This window comes from Misgurnus anguillicaudatus, chromosome 17, assembly GCF_027580225.2.
Source record: "Misgurnus anguillicaudatus chromosome 17, ASM2758022v2, whole genome shotgun sequence".
NCBI lineage: Eukaryota > Metazoa > Chordata > Actinopteri > Cypriniformes > Cobitidae > Misgurnus > Misgurnus anguillicaudatus.
The window spans coordinates 7,022,501-7,038,329 of NC_073353.2; the positions used below are offsets into that span (position 1 = coordinate 7,022,501).

General features: G+C 36.5%; 1 protein-coding gene across 2 annotated transcripts; it reads left to right on the plus strand.

The window, feature by feature from the left end:
* Nucleotides 1–1,316: 1,316 nt before the first annotated feature.
* On the plus strand, nucleotides 1,317–14,926 carry crfb4 (cytokine receptor family member b4). 2 transcript variants are annotated; one of them, XM_073854894.1, is made up of 7 exons: nucleotides 1,317–1,477; nucleotides 4,188–4,305; nucleotides 7,724–7,893; nucleotides 8,097–8,251; nucleotides 8,503–8,644; nucleotides 11,677–11,831; nucleotides 12,968–14,926. In XM_073854894.1, the coding sequence occupies exons 1-7, from the start codon at nucleotides 1,414–1,416 to the stop codon at nucleotides 13,178–13,180; spliced, it is 1,017 nt and encodes a 338-aa protein (XP_073710995.1). In that variant the 5' UTR covers nucleotides 1,317–1,413; the 3' UTR covers nucleotides 13,181–14,926. The 2 variants fall into 2 exon arrangements, with proteins under 2 accessions (XP_073710995.1, XP_073710994.1); XM_073854893.1 differs by having other exon boundaries at nucleotides 8,097–8,249; nucleotides 8,498–8,644.
* The last annotated feature ends 903 nt before the right edge of the window (nucleotides 14,927–15,829 follow it).

The following is a 15,829-nucleotide window of genomic DNA, read 5'->3' on the forward strand; positions in this document are numbered from 1 at the left end:
ATACATAGAACCAGTACATACCATTAGAGACCATCAAAGACCAATACACTATGTGTTTTGGGGCATATTCCATTAGAACCAATACAATTCCTAATAAAACCAATAGAATTTCTGTGCTGGTGTCTATTGTTTTTTAAGCAGGGAATATGCACCAAAACAATGTCTTAATTCGCACGTCATCAATTATTCCTTACATATTGCATCATCAAGCTTGTCATACATAGATATGTATATAAAGGCTAGATGGCTCGTCCGCGCTGCTGGCCAATTGAGTGCAAGTCCGCATTTTGGCGGCCATCTTACGACAGGGCGCTCGCTCACTCGCAGCACCGAGCTTTAATGATGCAGGCACTTCCAAATGACCACAACCTGCCCAATTCCCTACCGACCCTCAAACGGTTTGGTTTGTTATAAACGTCAAAGATGTACCTATGACACTGCATACCTATACTAAAAATAAAAAATAAATTCATGAAACATGTTAAAGCATCCAGAATTATAGCCACGTTAATAACGTTTGTAAAAACCCAAACCGTTTGAAAATCGGTAGAAAATTGAGCAAGTTATGGTCATTTAAAAGTACCTGCACCATTAAACTCAATGCTACGAGTGAGCGAGCGCCCTGTCGTAAGATGGCTGCCAGGTGATGCCGTTATAGGGACTCCGCCTTGAGCCATCTAGCCTTTATATACATATCTATGTTGTCATATCCCTGCTGAAGAAACCACCATAGACCAGCGTAATTCCCATGCTGGTTTAGCTGGTGGTCACCATACCAGCACCAAAACACAACATGGGATGCTGGGATGCTGATGACCAGCACGAAACCAGCATGAACCAATGACACTGTATGAACTACATATCTCACACTAGCATTTTTTTCTTTAAAATGAGGACCCATTAAATTGTTACATTTTTCTGTGACGTAATATTTCAATATTATGTTATTTTAAACCCATCTAAGAGTCACCCCCCCCACCCAACTAGAATTCCCCCAGTGAAATTTTGTTTACAGTTTTTATTATTATTGCCTAAATTTTAATGTCAGTATCTTTATGTGGTGACGTCAAAATGTGTAAAGTTTATCTTTCCATCTTTTTCTCGTATTTATACTTGTTGATGATATTCAATTACAAAAAAAATCATCTCGTAGATAAATCCGGAAGTGTTGTTGGCTGTAGCTATACTGACATGTGTTTATATCTGAACAGTGTTGTTATTCGGAATTTCCAGTTAATCGTGCGGGACAGATAGACAGACGGTAAATGAATGATGACGATTTGCGTTCTTTCGCTTTCTGTCAGACTCCTCCTCTTCTTTTACATACACGGAAACACACGAGAATAAACTCTGTCAGGACTTTACACATCTTTCAGTTCTTTCTTCTCTTTATCTTCATTCTTCACAACAAAAATGATCAACTCCTATTTCTTCTGTTTGCCTACAGTCTTATTTTATATCGGCTTCATCAGCACAGGTGAGACTTTTAATATGGTATTCAATATGTTTAATCTGTCACGAGTTAGACTACGCGAATAAACAAACAGACGTCGACTTAAACCAAACAAACTTACATTTACTTAACGTTACACTAAAAACTACAGAAATGTGTTATATTGTGCTGCTTTATGTATGTGTTTAACGTAATTTTATTATGATCAGACATGTGATCAGACGGGAAATCTCTATTGTGACTGACAGTAAATGAGATCAGAACTTCCTGTAATTCACATTCACTGATGACCGAAATACTCAACTTTTGACCAACTTACACACATACAGCATACTACAGTAAAATGTATGCATGCTAAAAATAATACTGTGTTATTTCAACTCAAATTCGGTAAAAAAGCAGCTTTATAAACATTAGTACAGGAGACTTAGTATGTTTTTGTGACACCGGTTGTGCAAGCTCAAACTTGTTCATATTTATTACATTCAATTCACATATTAGATGTGTTGTTTTTGTAATGGTATAGTGATCATAATTATTTCTCAGTCTCTTTATTAGAATACAATCAGAATATCGGAAAAAATGTGTATGTAGTATTAAAAACAGTAAACATATAAGCTAAGGTGTGAAGTATTTAGGGTAACCTCCTCTTCCACTTGAGCAATAGCAGACAGCTGCAATATCTCTTAAACAGAAATGAAATGAAATACTAATTTCTAATTTCAAGAGAGGTCAACACTAAATACTGATGCCTAAAGAAGACTTGTAATGATTTTTTTTTTGTTTTTAATTTTGTGTATATATTTCCTGTATTTTATGTTTGTATGTCAATAAAAATATTGATTGAATATTTGCTAAAACAACAAAGCTGGTGGTGGTGGCCTAAGACTTTTGCACAGTACTGTATATTTACTGAAACTACAGGACATTTAGTCCTATATGATAGACGATCAGTATTAAATTAAACCAGACATGACTTTACATCTTACAGGAAAATGAACTTAAAAACGAAGAGAAGTTTGAACACAGAAGGAGAATTTACATGACTATTTTATTATGCACTGAAAATATGGATATCAAAAAGTGGGTAACTGGATCATTATAATGAGAGCGATATTAACAGAATTTATAAAACCTTAACCTAGGCTAATGTTAGCAGTTTTCCAGTAAACAAACCCACAGGGTGACAGCAGTAAGGAACCAAATCTCCAGTGATGTATAAATGGAGAAGAAAACTTGCGAGAAACAAGACTGAGCTGAGAGGATCAGTTCTCCTCTGACACTTTACAGCTGCATTCGACAACATTTTGGATACAAATCAAACCTTATTATAATGAATAATGAATTATAATTTTAGATTGGTTTTTAAACTGTTGGTTTGACCACAGGGGTGTTGACAAACATTATGGGTGTGCCAAAAGGCAACCTTTCAATCTCTCTGATGAAGCCAACACAGAAGTGACTTAAACATTTTCGCTTCGGTTTAGGGTAAGATTTGGTGTTTTTCGTTGTGATGTCACTTTAAGTATTGGTTTATAAAAAAATTCAGATTTTTATATATTTTCTACATTTTAACCCATTGTCAACTGGCCTTAGGGTTAGAGTTAGGTTTGGGTAAGGATGTCATCTAATGCTGCGTTCACACCAGCCGCAGAAGAAGCGCCAAGCGTGAGTGATTTCTATATTAAGTCAATGTAAAGACTTGTTGACGTGCATCTGGAGGTCTCGCAGCACAAATGAGGCGTTTAACGCGTTATTGTCTCGATGAATAGAATTTCACGTGCGGCTTTCACGCGCGATAAAACTAAAGTGTCTGTTCTCCGCCTCTTTTATTTATGTTTCATTTTGTGGGGGTTTAATAGTTACGCGAGTTTATTTCATCAATTGCCCCGACGTATCTGAGAAAGCCCTTACATTTGCATGTACAAATGTATGAGCATGATTAGTAACAACAAAAGCAGCATAATATTAGTGCGCGTCAGTTAAACACGTCATATCTCTCGCTCGTGTTTAAACAACTCGCCTATAGACCATCCCCACGAAGTATTCTGGGGCAAAAGCGGTCGGAACAAGTGTACAAAAGAAACGGATTAAAACAGGAATGTTTCTCTCTCATCCACTTATGATCCGATTGACAGGTGTAAAAATGCCGTGAAGACACCGCATGTCTGCTGCTTCCTGAAAAAGAGACCCACTGACTAAAGTGAAGGGTTGGCTGGTGTCACTAACCAGTGACCTAAGTCGCAGCAAACAATGGAATCTAAAAATAAAAAATGTTCTGTGTTCTGTAAAAAAAAATTATATGGCTGCATATCTGTGGTATATATGGCCGATATAATCAATTTAACATCAACATAACGTTACTGGATATGAATGAACAAACATTCTGTCTGACATTGTGATTGGTGTTGCAATTGTGATTTTATATCATGCATCTTGTTTTTTTTTTCATATTAATTTATAATAACACTCTGATGCAACAATATCAAGATTTGTCAATTGAAAAATAAAAAATAAATATTAAGTTGGCAGTAGACCACCACTTCCCATGTGGCCCCTTGGTTGAGAATGACTGGTGTAAAGGTCATGGGTTCAATCCCAGGAATGTATAAATGTAAATTTATCTCTTGTATATTTTTTTGTTATGTTTTTGTTATTTTCTTTTAAGCTCATTAAATTTCCACCCATTTTAAATACTTATCTCTTTGTCTCTAAATGTTGTGTGTGTTCACAGAGTATGTTCCAGTCCCTGACAATGTAAGAGTTTCATCATTAGATTTGGGATTACAGCTGACATGGGATCCACCAAAAACCATCAATGATAAACACTTCAAATATACAGCTGAACTGAGGTCAGTGAAGAGGTCAAAAGTACAGATAAGATTAGTTTTTTTTTGTTAGACCTCTATAGATATAGATCTATACAGACCCTTTTAGTGCCTATGTCACAATTACGTCATGACACTACAGTAGCTGGAGGCAAAACAAAAGGAAAACTGGAGGCGGCCAGTACGATTCAGCATAAAGTCGACTACACAAGGAACCCAAATATCATCTTTTTCTGTTAGTACACGCTGCAATTTGTAAATGTATTGATTCAGCACATACGTAGTTACAGACATCTAATGATTTATACTCCCTCTTTTCTTTTTACTATACATACATGTTTTTTTCCCTCTATGAGATACGTGTAGATGTCAGGGCAAATTAACTGGAGATAATCCTGTCACATCATCCCTCCACTGAGTGAGCATGTATGGGTTGGCCAGTCTGATTTTGTCCTTTAAAGTTAACTTAAAGTTAATAGCATTCATGGTCCTTGACAGTGTGGGACCTTATATAGTCAGATAAAATCAAAATGCTCAAAACTTACAATAAGGTTGTATTTGTTAACAATTAGTTAAAGGCGGAGTCCACGATGTTTGAAAGCCAATGTTGATATTTGAAATCACCTAAACAAACACACCCCTACCCCAATAGAATCTGGACCTTCTGTTGATAGACCCGCCCCACACATACGCAACTCGGCAAGGATGTCGGTTAGTAGACACGCTCCTTACTGCTGATTGGCTATAAGTGTGTTTTGGTAGTCGGCCCGTCTTCTTTTCCAAAACGTTTTTCAAACATCGTGGACTCCGCCTTTAATGCATTAGCTAACATGAACTAACAATGAACAATATGTCTATAGCATTTATTCATCTTAGTTCATGTTCATTTCAGTATTTACTAATACATTTATAAAATCAAAAGTTGTGTCTGTTAACATTAGTTAATGCAACACGAACTAACATAATTAACTCTACTGGCATTAACAAAGGTTAAAGAGCTCCTATTATGTTGCTAAAAACAACATTATTTTGTGTATTTTGTGTAATGCAATGAGTTGGTGTGGTTTAAGGTTCAAAGACATTATTTTCCACTTATACCACGGGTCTGTTGAAAGCTGCATTCTGATTGGCTGAGAAATGTTCTATGGGTGTTGATTATATTTCTGTAAACCGCACACCTAACATGTCAAATGTCTTAAAAATAGGCACCAGAGCAATGTTTGTGGTAACCGTGGTATAAGAGGAATAATTTTCTTATAATTCAATGGCCCGTCGTCAATTATTCCTTACATACCGTACATTATTGTTACTTCTCTTATGCCCTGCCTCACTGAAATGCGTTGATTTTGTACACAGCTCATCATTCTAAAAAAGGCAGTGTCCTCTGATTGGCCTGCTAACAAGAACGTTATGATTGGCCATACTTACAATACTGACAGAAGTTAGAGAGAAAAAGCAAATGTTTTATGAAGCTTTTATTTAAAATTTTGTGTCATTTTGTGTGATCTGCTGGTATTTTAACGCCTCTTAGGCCCAGAAGAGATCATTAGGGAAGGTGGTATAACAGCAAGTAAATTATAAGGAATAAAGTTAGAGATTATAGAGAGCATATATAAAAGAAAGAGTGTTATATACGGCTAACATCATTGTGAATGATAAGAGGCACCAACTATCCAATAGTTTTGAACTGCTACCATCAGGTCGACAATATTGTGTTTCTAAATGCAAATAAATAGGTTTAAATTTTCTTTTATCCCCAAGCAATCAAGTTTCTAAATTCTTCTCCCTTCAGTGGTAGTTGATAAATAGTGACCAGACTAGATACCATAATTAGGTTTATTATTCAATTATTTATATACACTCACCTAAAGGATTATTAGGAACATCATAGTAATACTGCGTTTGACCCCCTTTCACCTTCAGAACTGCCTTAATTCTACGTGGCATTGATTCAACAAGGTGCTAAAAAGCATTCTTGAGCAATGTTGGCTCATATTGATAAGATAGCATCTTGCAGTTGATGGAGATTTGTGGGATGCACATCCAGGGCACGAAGCTCCCGTTCCACCACATCCCAAAGATGCTCTATTGGGTTGAGATCTGGTGACTGGGGGGGCCATTTTAGTACAGTGATCTCATTGTCATGTTCAAGAAACCAATTTGAAATGATTTGAGCTTTGTGACATGGTGCATTATCCTGCTGGAAGTAGCCATCAGAGGATGGGTACGTGGTGGTCATAAAGGGATGGACATGGTCAGAAACAATGCTCAGGTAGGCCGTGGCATTTAAACGATGCCCAATTGGCACTAAGGGGCCTAAAGTGTGCCAAGAAAACATCCCCCACACCATAACAACACCACCACCAGCCTGCACAGTGGTAACAAGGCATGATGGATCCATGTTCTCATTCTCTCTACCTCTATGACTCAGCAGAAATCGAGACAAAAATTTTCCAGTCTTTAAAGGCGGAGTCCACGATGTTTGAAAAACGCTTTGGAAAATTATACGGGCCGTCTACCAAAACACACTTATAGCCAATCAAATCAAATAAAATGCCGGATTGCGTATGTGTGGGGCGGATCTATCAACAGAAGGTCCAGATTCTATTGGGGTAGGGGCGTGTTTGTTTAGGTGATTTCAAATATCAACATTGGCTTTCAAACATCATGGACTCCGCCTTTAACTGCATAATTATGGTGAGCTCGTTCAAATTGTAGCCTTTCTTTCCTATTTGTAGTGGAGATGAGTGGTACCCGGTGGGGTCTTGTTGTAGCCCATCCGCCTCAAGGTTGTGCGTGTTGTGGCTTCACAAATGCTTTGCTGCATACCTCGATTGTAACGAGTGGTTATTTCAGTCAAAGTTGCTCTTCTATCAGCTTGAATCAGTCGTCTCATTCTCCTCTGACTCCTCTGATATATATATATACAGTATATGCCAAATGTGAATCTGTCAAATGTCTGTGTGAGTGTTCGCTGCAAACACAATTTCCCTACGGGGATAAATAAATATTGAACTGAACTGATCGATCAACTTTACCAGCGTGGCTTGAGCAGAACGTAACAGCTTGGTAAGGTAAGGATACTAAAACATTAAAACCATGTCTGCATTTGTGATCACAGAAACATAGAAAATGCAAAGAGCTACTCTGCACTGCACAAAACTTGTGAAAGAATCATGGTTTGAACAGTCAGCAGCAAGCAGAATTATGATAATGTTCATTGAGTCCAGTCTTACTGCCTCCACCTAAACTCCGCCCACTAAAATCACAATGTTTACGGACTGAAGAAGGGTCTATATGATCTCTTATTATTATTCTGTCTTGTTCTGTTGTGTAACAGAGTGACGTGAAATCATTTGAGTTTATTGTGTTTTTAATGGATTATGGTTGATCTCTCTCTCTTGCTCTTGCTCTCTCTCTCTCTCTCTCTCTCTCTTTGTAGAGACTGGAAAGGTGTTTTTGATGCAGTGTGTATCAACACCTCTTCATTAAGCTGTGATTTCACTGACAATGTCACCGCTTTTGGAATATATCATCTTCGTGTCCGAGCGGAGCTCAATAGAGAGACGTCTGAATGGGTGGAGACTGGGGAGTTAAAATTAGACGAAATAAGTGAGTCAGACTTCACACTTAATTTATTCATTACAATGATCTAGTGTTTGTAACTTACACTGATTATAAAAGTATTATTGTAACTGTTTTGCATTTTGTTTCATTGAAATGATTTGTTTACCTGTAAGGGGCATTAAAATCAAGATTTTTTTCCACTATGGTGTGTGTATGAAACAAATGTTGCTGTGTTTGTGTGTTTATAGCTGAAATTAGTGCTCCTCGTGTGGAGTTGAAAAGCAGAAAGGGTAAAATAGAAGTTAATATCACCGATCCTCCCATGAGAAAGAGTCACCTGAGGGGTGTGTACAATAAAGTGTCTTATCTCGTACATTATTGGAAAGAAGGAGAAGTGACAAAGGAAAGACATGATATAGTATAAGCTCATAACTCATGATACACAATTTGAATACTGTAGTTTAGTCTTTGACCGGCACAACAAGAGATTTCTGTGTACATACAGTCAAATAAAGTAATCTATGTGAGCTGCACTTTAGTTTGCTTTGATCTTACAGAGAGATAAACTGTATGAGGGATGTCTCAAGAAATTGTTTCTGTGAAGATCAATGACATTTTGTTTAAGATGTTTTCATGATATATTTTCAACAGGAAGAAAGACCAGAAGAACAGAACCGATTTATGTTATCAGAATTGGATCCTCAGGTGAACTATTGTGTCCAGGTAGCAGTTGTGTTTTTGGACAATAAATCCAGCCACTCCAGTAATGTGACCTGTATATACAACACATACAGTGGTAAGACTTCACCTACAGCCTCATGTCTGACACAAACACATACGGTAATACACTACAGTTATTTAAAGGCACACCATGGAACTTTTTGTTAACTAGGGGGTGCTAAACAGGTATTTTTCACGTCTAGCGCCCCTAGAGGCCACAAGCGCTGCAGCACTGTGGCAATGGAAAAGAAGACAACTCTTTAGGTCACAAAGTGTGTCTTCCAGCATGTCATGTGTCATAATATAATTTCATGGGTTTTACTTTCATCAAACGCCAAAAAAATCGTTGTAACGGTGGTCGCTTGGTTAAAGTTTATATTTAAAAAAATATTGCCCTAAAGGGGAATCGAACCTGGGTCGCCCGTAGGTGACGCCACAATGTCACATGACATAAGATTCTCTCTAAACTCTCCAAGTAGCTTCCAGTAAAATTCCCGTAAAAAAAGAGTGTTTGGGCGCCAGACAGGACTTATATATGCAAACATTATAACATTACTTACTAGTACAAAAGCATGAGGGCCAAGTCAGCATCGGTCAGAAACCCCTCCTCCTTCTTTAGTTCATGCCAGCGAGTAAATGCTAGCCCAATATAATTGATGCTCGGCCTTCCTTTTATTCAGTCACTCTCCCCTTTTCTCTTTCTGGTCTCCTCCGACAAAACCTTGGGGTTTTTTTTCTTAGTTGCTGCTCCGGAAAATAAATAGTTGCGCTCTCACGTCCAAATTTGAGGAAGTGGAGAAAGTGACATATGCCGTAAAGCAGATTTTTGTAGTTTTTTGTTTTGTGCTCGGGTTGCTACCCGAAACCCCAAGTTTAAAAGTACGAGTAAAAGCGATACAGATCCCATCAGGCTATGGTGGACATGTCATCAGTGTTCGAACTGTAGGGGGTCTGGGGGGGTCCCGGACCTGCTATAAGCCTCGAGGGACCCCCCATAAAGCACAATTTTGCAATAAACTAATTCAAATGATTTTTGTCTGAAATAAATATAAACTCGCAAATGCGCCTCCCGCTGTTTTCTGGAGGAATTGACAGACGAGTTAATGTCTCTGTCTGCGTGTCGTGTGGATTATATTCACCTCAGTGACGGTAAGAATGTTTAGTAATCTTTAGGGTTATTTTTTTTTATTCTTCTCAAACTATTATTTCATACCAGTGGCAAGGCTACACACTCAAATTGACAGCTGGTCCACCAAGTCAAAAGAAACACAAAATATTTTATTGGGAAAGCAGAAGAAATCACACATAAATGATAATAAATTAGCCTAGTGTCTTTTTAAAACGAATCGCTCAAATACTCATCATTCAGAAATAAATAACTATTTATAGAAAGCTTATCTTTTGCATGTGTGGTTTTAAACCTTGCAAATGTTAACATGAAAGCAATTTTAAATAATTTAAGCGCAAGATGTTAAAGTAAGCTCAGCTGTTTTGTGTGTGCACAGGCAATGACGCGCACACATACTCAAATGGACACACACTCATAAGCGGACGCACGGAGACGCATGCAAACACAAAATTATCACAAAATACCACAGTCTTGGCACCTATCCTCATAAAGACAGTCAGTTATGTCTTAAAGTGAGTGCAAACAGTTCAGAAAGAAGTCAAATCTTTGTGTTGGTCTGAAAGTAGCAGTTCTTATCTGCTTGTGTTTTTATATGCTCATAATTTCTTAATTTGTTCTTATTTTATTTTCCTAGCCCCAGTTTTGCTGATCCGAAAATTATTCGATCTATGATTTAAAAAAACGCAATGTAATCCATTTAACCACTACTAGTAAAAATATGTAATTTTAGAGTCGACATTGAGGTCCACCCTATTTCACCCCTATTCTGTTTAAAATTTCTGGCCTTGCAGTGTTTCACACTAATTTTAGGGGTAAAAAACTTTTAGGGTTTGAGTTAAGGGTAATTTGGGGTCTCTTTGATTAAAACCAGGATCAGATGATTGTTGATCCAGGATCACATCTTACTTATAATGAGGGGGGTGGGGCTTGGCCAGGGGGTGGAGCTTAGGTAGGGGACCCCCCATAAGCTTTGACATAATTCGAACACTGCATGTCATTCAACCTATTTTAAGTCGATGTACCATCACAAGGGTCTTGAAAATATATTATGAAGGTTGAAAAATTACAAAGTGTCACTTTAATAAACGTCTTCTCAAATGAGATGAAATTTGTCTTTTGAACAATGATATGATTCTTGTTTTAACAAAAGATTTGCACTTACAATTTTAAGGTTATACTTGCATTTTATCTGTCAGTGTTATGGATATTTGTCTTTGAAGTGTTGATGACAAATCAACACGTACATCTCTGTTTTGATATAAAGGTTTGGATGCCAAAAGATGATTTTAATTAGCTAAGATCATCTAAAGATCATTTGTTGGCATCCAAAAATTTATATCAAAACAGAAATGTGTTGATTTGTGTATATACCGTATTTTCCAGACTATAAGTCGCATGTTTTCATGTTTTGTCCGTCCTGGAACTTAAAGTCAGGTGTGACTTATACGTCAAAATAATGTCATATGAACCAAGATAAACCATTACCGTCTACAGCCGCGAGAGTCCGCTCTGTGCTGCTCCTGTATTTATGTAATTCAATGAATTCAGTGATGTGGATTGACTTTGCGGGACCTTTTTGAACTTGATTTGGCTTGTCGTGTTAATTTAGTCTATTCAGCCTTTCAGGTATGTTCTGTATGTTATTGTGTATCGTGCAAATAACTGTTTATGATACTTTAACATGTACGGACACCTATTCAGCCTGCTGTTCTGTGCTATTGTTTAGTTGAATAAGTGCCTTTCCAGATTAAGTGTCTGTTCTTCGGCTGGGATTTTGTATAATTTTTTTTTAAATAAACGCGTTGTATAGTCCAGTGCGACTTATATATGTTTTTCCCTTCAAAAAGCATTTTTGACTGATGCGACTTATACTCCGGAGCGACTTACAGTATAGTCCAGAGAAATACGGTATATATACTGTAATATGAATTGAGGTCTGTAGATGTATATTCTGTAACGGTGGTCTTGTTTTCTCTTAGATGAGGTGGAGCAGTGGTTTATAGCAGTGGTATTGTTGGTGAGTTTTGGGGTGGTGTTTATCGGTGTAGTCCTGGTCTTTCTGGCTGTATGGTACACTTATAAAGTTTGCAGAATGATGCACCCTGATGTCAAACTGCCTGAGCACCTTAAACAGGTACGGTACTATAACAAGAACAAAAATAGAGAACGAGCGGGGTAGATCAGGTTAAACTGTGATGTAAGATCAAAAATATTAGTAATTTTTTCACATTTAATGTTTAGGATTTTTATTCAAGGATTATTTATAGGTTATGGTATAATATATATATATATATATATATATATTAGGTCTGGGCATAGATTAATCTAGATTAATCTCATACAAAATAAAAGTATTTTTTTGCATAATATATGAGTTTGTGCTGTGTATACATTTTATGTTTATTTAAACACACACACACACATACATATATATTCATTGTAGAATTTTTTTTAGTTATATATTGTATTTTTATTTATATATAATATAGAATATATAAAAATATAAATAAATATATATACAAATGTAAATGTTTCTTAAATACATACATTAATGTGTGTGTGTGTGTGTGTGTATTTATATATACATAATAATTACACACAGCACAAACTCATATATCATGCAAAAATACTTTTATTTTGTATGAGATTAATCTAGATTAATCTATGCCCAGACCTAATATATATATATATATATATATATATATATATATATATATATATATATATAGTATCTTACTGTACACTCACCAGGTTTTAAATGGGTTTATTTGTTTTTATTTATTTATTATTGTTTTAAAAAAATAACTCATTCATTCACCTGTGAAAATCATTCGTTTATTTGTTCAATTATATATTTTTCATGGCTGTCAGCATAAAAAGAGCAGAGAAATGATATCATCTATCTCTGAAATTACAGCCCTGGCAAACTGTTATGAATATAATGTAACATGTTCTTATCAATTTTGGTTATGTTGTAAAATAATTCAGCTGGATGTGTTCTGTTACTTCTGGTCTCAGTCCAGACATGAAGAATAAGCTCAAAAGATCCAACACTAACACATGCGCTTCTGTTTGAAGGGTTAGGAAAACCGACTGGCGAATGACGTCAAAATACAGAGCTTAATGGAGACTTCTCCATATTATTACTTGAATTGCTCTTGCTGTATTTTGACGTCTTCCACCTGTCGGTTTTGTTCATTTGCTCGTAAATGTTTGTGTCCAGCTTTATGCTGTAGTTTAATACTTGTTTTTCTCTGTATATATCTGCAGTATTTGTTTGAACGGCCTCCGTCGTCCATGTTGCTGGCCGTTCCATCGAAGGAGAAAGTTTATGAGGTGAGCATCTTACATGAGGAGTCACAGAGCACACAGAGGACAAATGAACCAATCAGAGTTCAGGAAAAGCAGGAAGACTGTTGGATGACAGCGGACATGAAACAAAGAGACGAAGAGCAGCGATTACTCGATAAAACGACAGTGTAGTACTTCACACCATCATCTTTCTTCATTTTGTAAATGTTAAGAACTTTCTATTGCGATACTTTGAGTATTGTGAGAAGTAATGACTTGTGAAGCATCTGCATCACCTAACCCTAACTGAATTACTGAAGATATTTTTCAAGTACTGAAGTTCATGTTTGTATATCTATTTTTATAACACCTCAATCACTAGGGCTTCTTGTAGATGGCTTTTCACCAAATGTGTTATTAATATTGCAACCCAGTATCACGAAATTGCGTGACTATTTCACGCATGGACCAGCGTGACAATGTCACGCTTTGCCGCGTTTGAGCGTGAGCATGTCACGCTTTCTGTTTGTGTCGCTGTCACGTATTGGTTACTCAACTTTTTTGTCCTAATTTCTTACCATTGTCGCTTCGGTTTAGGGTTAGATTTACATAAAATGACACCATTACCTAAACAAACTCTAACCCCAACGTCAGGTGACAATTGGTTAAAGTTTAGAAAATATAAAAGAATAAGTATTGTATCTTTTTATTTTATAAACCAATACTTAAAGTGACAAATACTTAAAGTGACATATAACACAAGCACCAAATCTAACCCTAAACCGAAGCGACAATGGTTTGAAAGTAGGACAAAAAAGTTGAGTAACCAATACGTGACAGCGACACAAACAGAAAAGCGTGACATGCTCACGCTCAAACGCGGCAAAGCGTGACATTGTCACGCTGGTCCATGCGTGAAATAGTCACGCAATTTCGTGATATAGGGTTGTAATATTGTTAGAAAGACATGTTCGACATGGTTTTTATGTATTTCTGTGAATAGTCATTAAAGTTAGATTGTAAAAGTTCTGATTTAATATAAGCAGCATTTGGACTCATGTACCGTTTTCTTTTCATTGACACCTACACCTGGAGCAGGACCACCAGTACCTGCCAACCTGTTTACAGCCATTAACTGAAGTGTAAAGGGTCATCACAAAGGTCCAAATCCTTTACCAGCAACAGAAATGTCTGTTTCCTCCTTTGATGATGAATTAATGTAATCCTTCAGTTTCCGGATATAACATCAGGATTGTTTAGATTTTAAGCAGGTTGCTAGGTGTGGGTTGCTTGAGTTTTGTTATTAACAAACCATTGCCCATTTGCAAGGTCTGAAATGGCCCGGTCTATGACTCAGAACCAAGTTTCCCTCAACTAATAATACTTTAAAGCGGCTTCTCATTCCAGCAATGAGTTTGTTCACCTTAACCTCAAACACCTGCTCTCATCAATGCATTAACATTAGCAGCTTCGCTTTTACTCTTTGTGTCACGATCCGGTTAATGTTTTCCCCTATCTTGTACTTTTATTTACGAACATTTATGAACAAAATAAACCAAACAGGAACCAAAACAAAGACAGGCCTGAGAAGACAGTTAACCTGAGGACCAGTAAAGAAAAGAACTACACAGAACTACAAACATGGCAGACAGAGACATGACTTCAAAATAAAAGTACAAGATAGGAGAAACACAAGGACTGGATCGTGACACTTTGAACTCGTTCCTGATGATTTGTGTACAGCTTTTTCCCAGTAATTGTTTCATATCAGCTTTACCAAAAACATTTCAGTGTATAAATAATTTGACTGACATATATTTGGTGTTAGTAGACAATCAGTGATTTGGAGAATTGTTGGAGCAAGCAGGTTCAATGTGGATCTGATGATGTTTGGGCTTCAGTGGTGCTTTCTAGAAAGGAATAGAGCATGATCCATGATCTTTAGCATACAAGCTTCATTTAAATGTTGCCTGTATCTCATCAGAGACCCTCACAACTGACGGTACACAAGAAACAAATACTGTATCAGTCAGGAATTTGTGATGATAAAGTCACCTGCTGAGCTGCGGTATCCCAACACTGGTTTCACATTCATACTGTGTTATACATTTAAAGGGGTCATGAACTGGATTATTTTATTATTTTAATAATTATTTTAATAGGCCTATCACCTAAAAACATCACAATTAGTAAGTAGTAAGTTTTTCTCTATCATGTTTTTGAGCCTCTATTTTAAAATATAGTCTTGAGTACTCTACTAAAGATCTGGGAACCGTTGGCGCTTTGAATGGCCAAGGACCACCCATGAGACCATATGACATGTAAAGCAACCAATCACATTTCGCTTTGTGCCGCATCATGTTTAGGGATGTCTCCACAATAAAATACAGGGTCCTAAGGGGTTTTGAAAAGTATGTAATTTGATTTAAGTAATTTCCAGGTCTGGAAAAATATGGAAAAAAATAAATCAGAGTATGGAAAACTATTTACGTTTCCTGACTATTGTCCCTATTTTGTTTTCTAAGTATAAAATTAAGAATTTCTAAATGTATATAATAAATATATTTTATATTCAATTGTTTTTTCATGGCAATTGGATCAGTCTGCCAGCACTGCCAAAATATCGTTTACACTTACAAATTTCATTTTTGGGTAAATTAATAACCCTTTAAAAATTGTGACTGATTTATAATTTTGTTCGTTAAGGTCACAAAGGCAATATTTTCAAATAGAATTTCTAAATATTTTATTTATAATTAGCTTATTGTTTAAACAGTCTTTTCAAGTTTGTTTTACCTAACAGCCAATTAAGCATTGTCATTTGACTTTAGCTCTATTTTC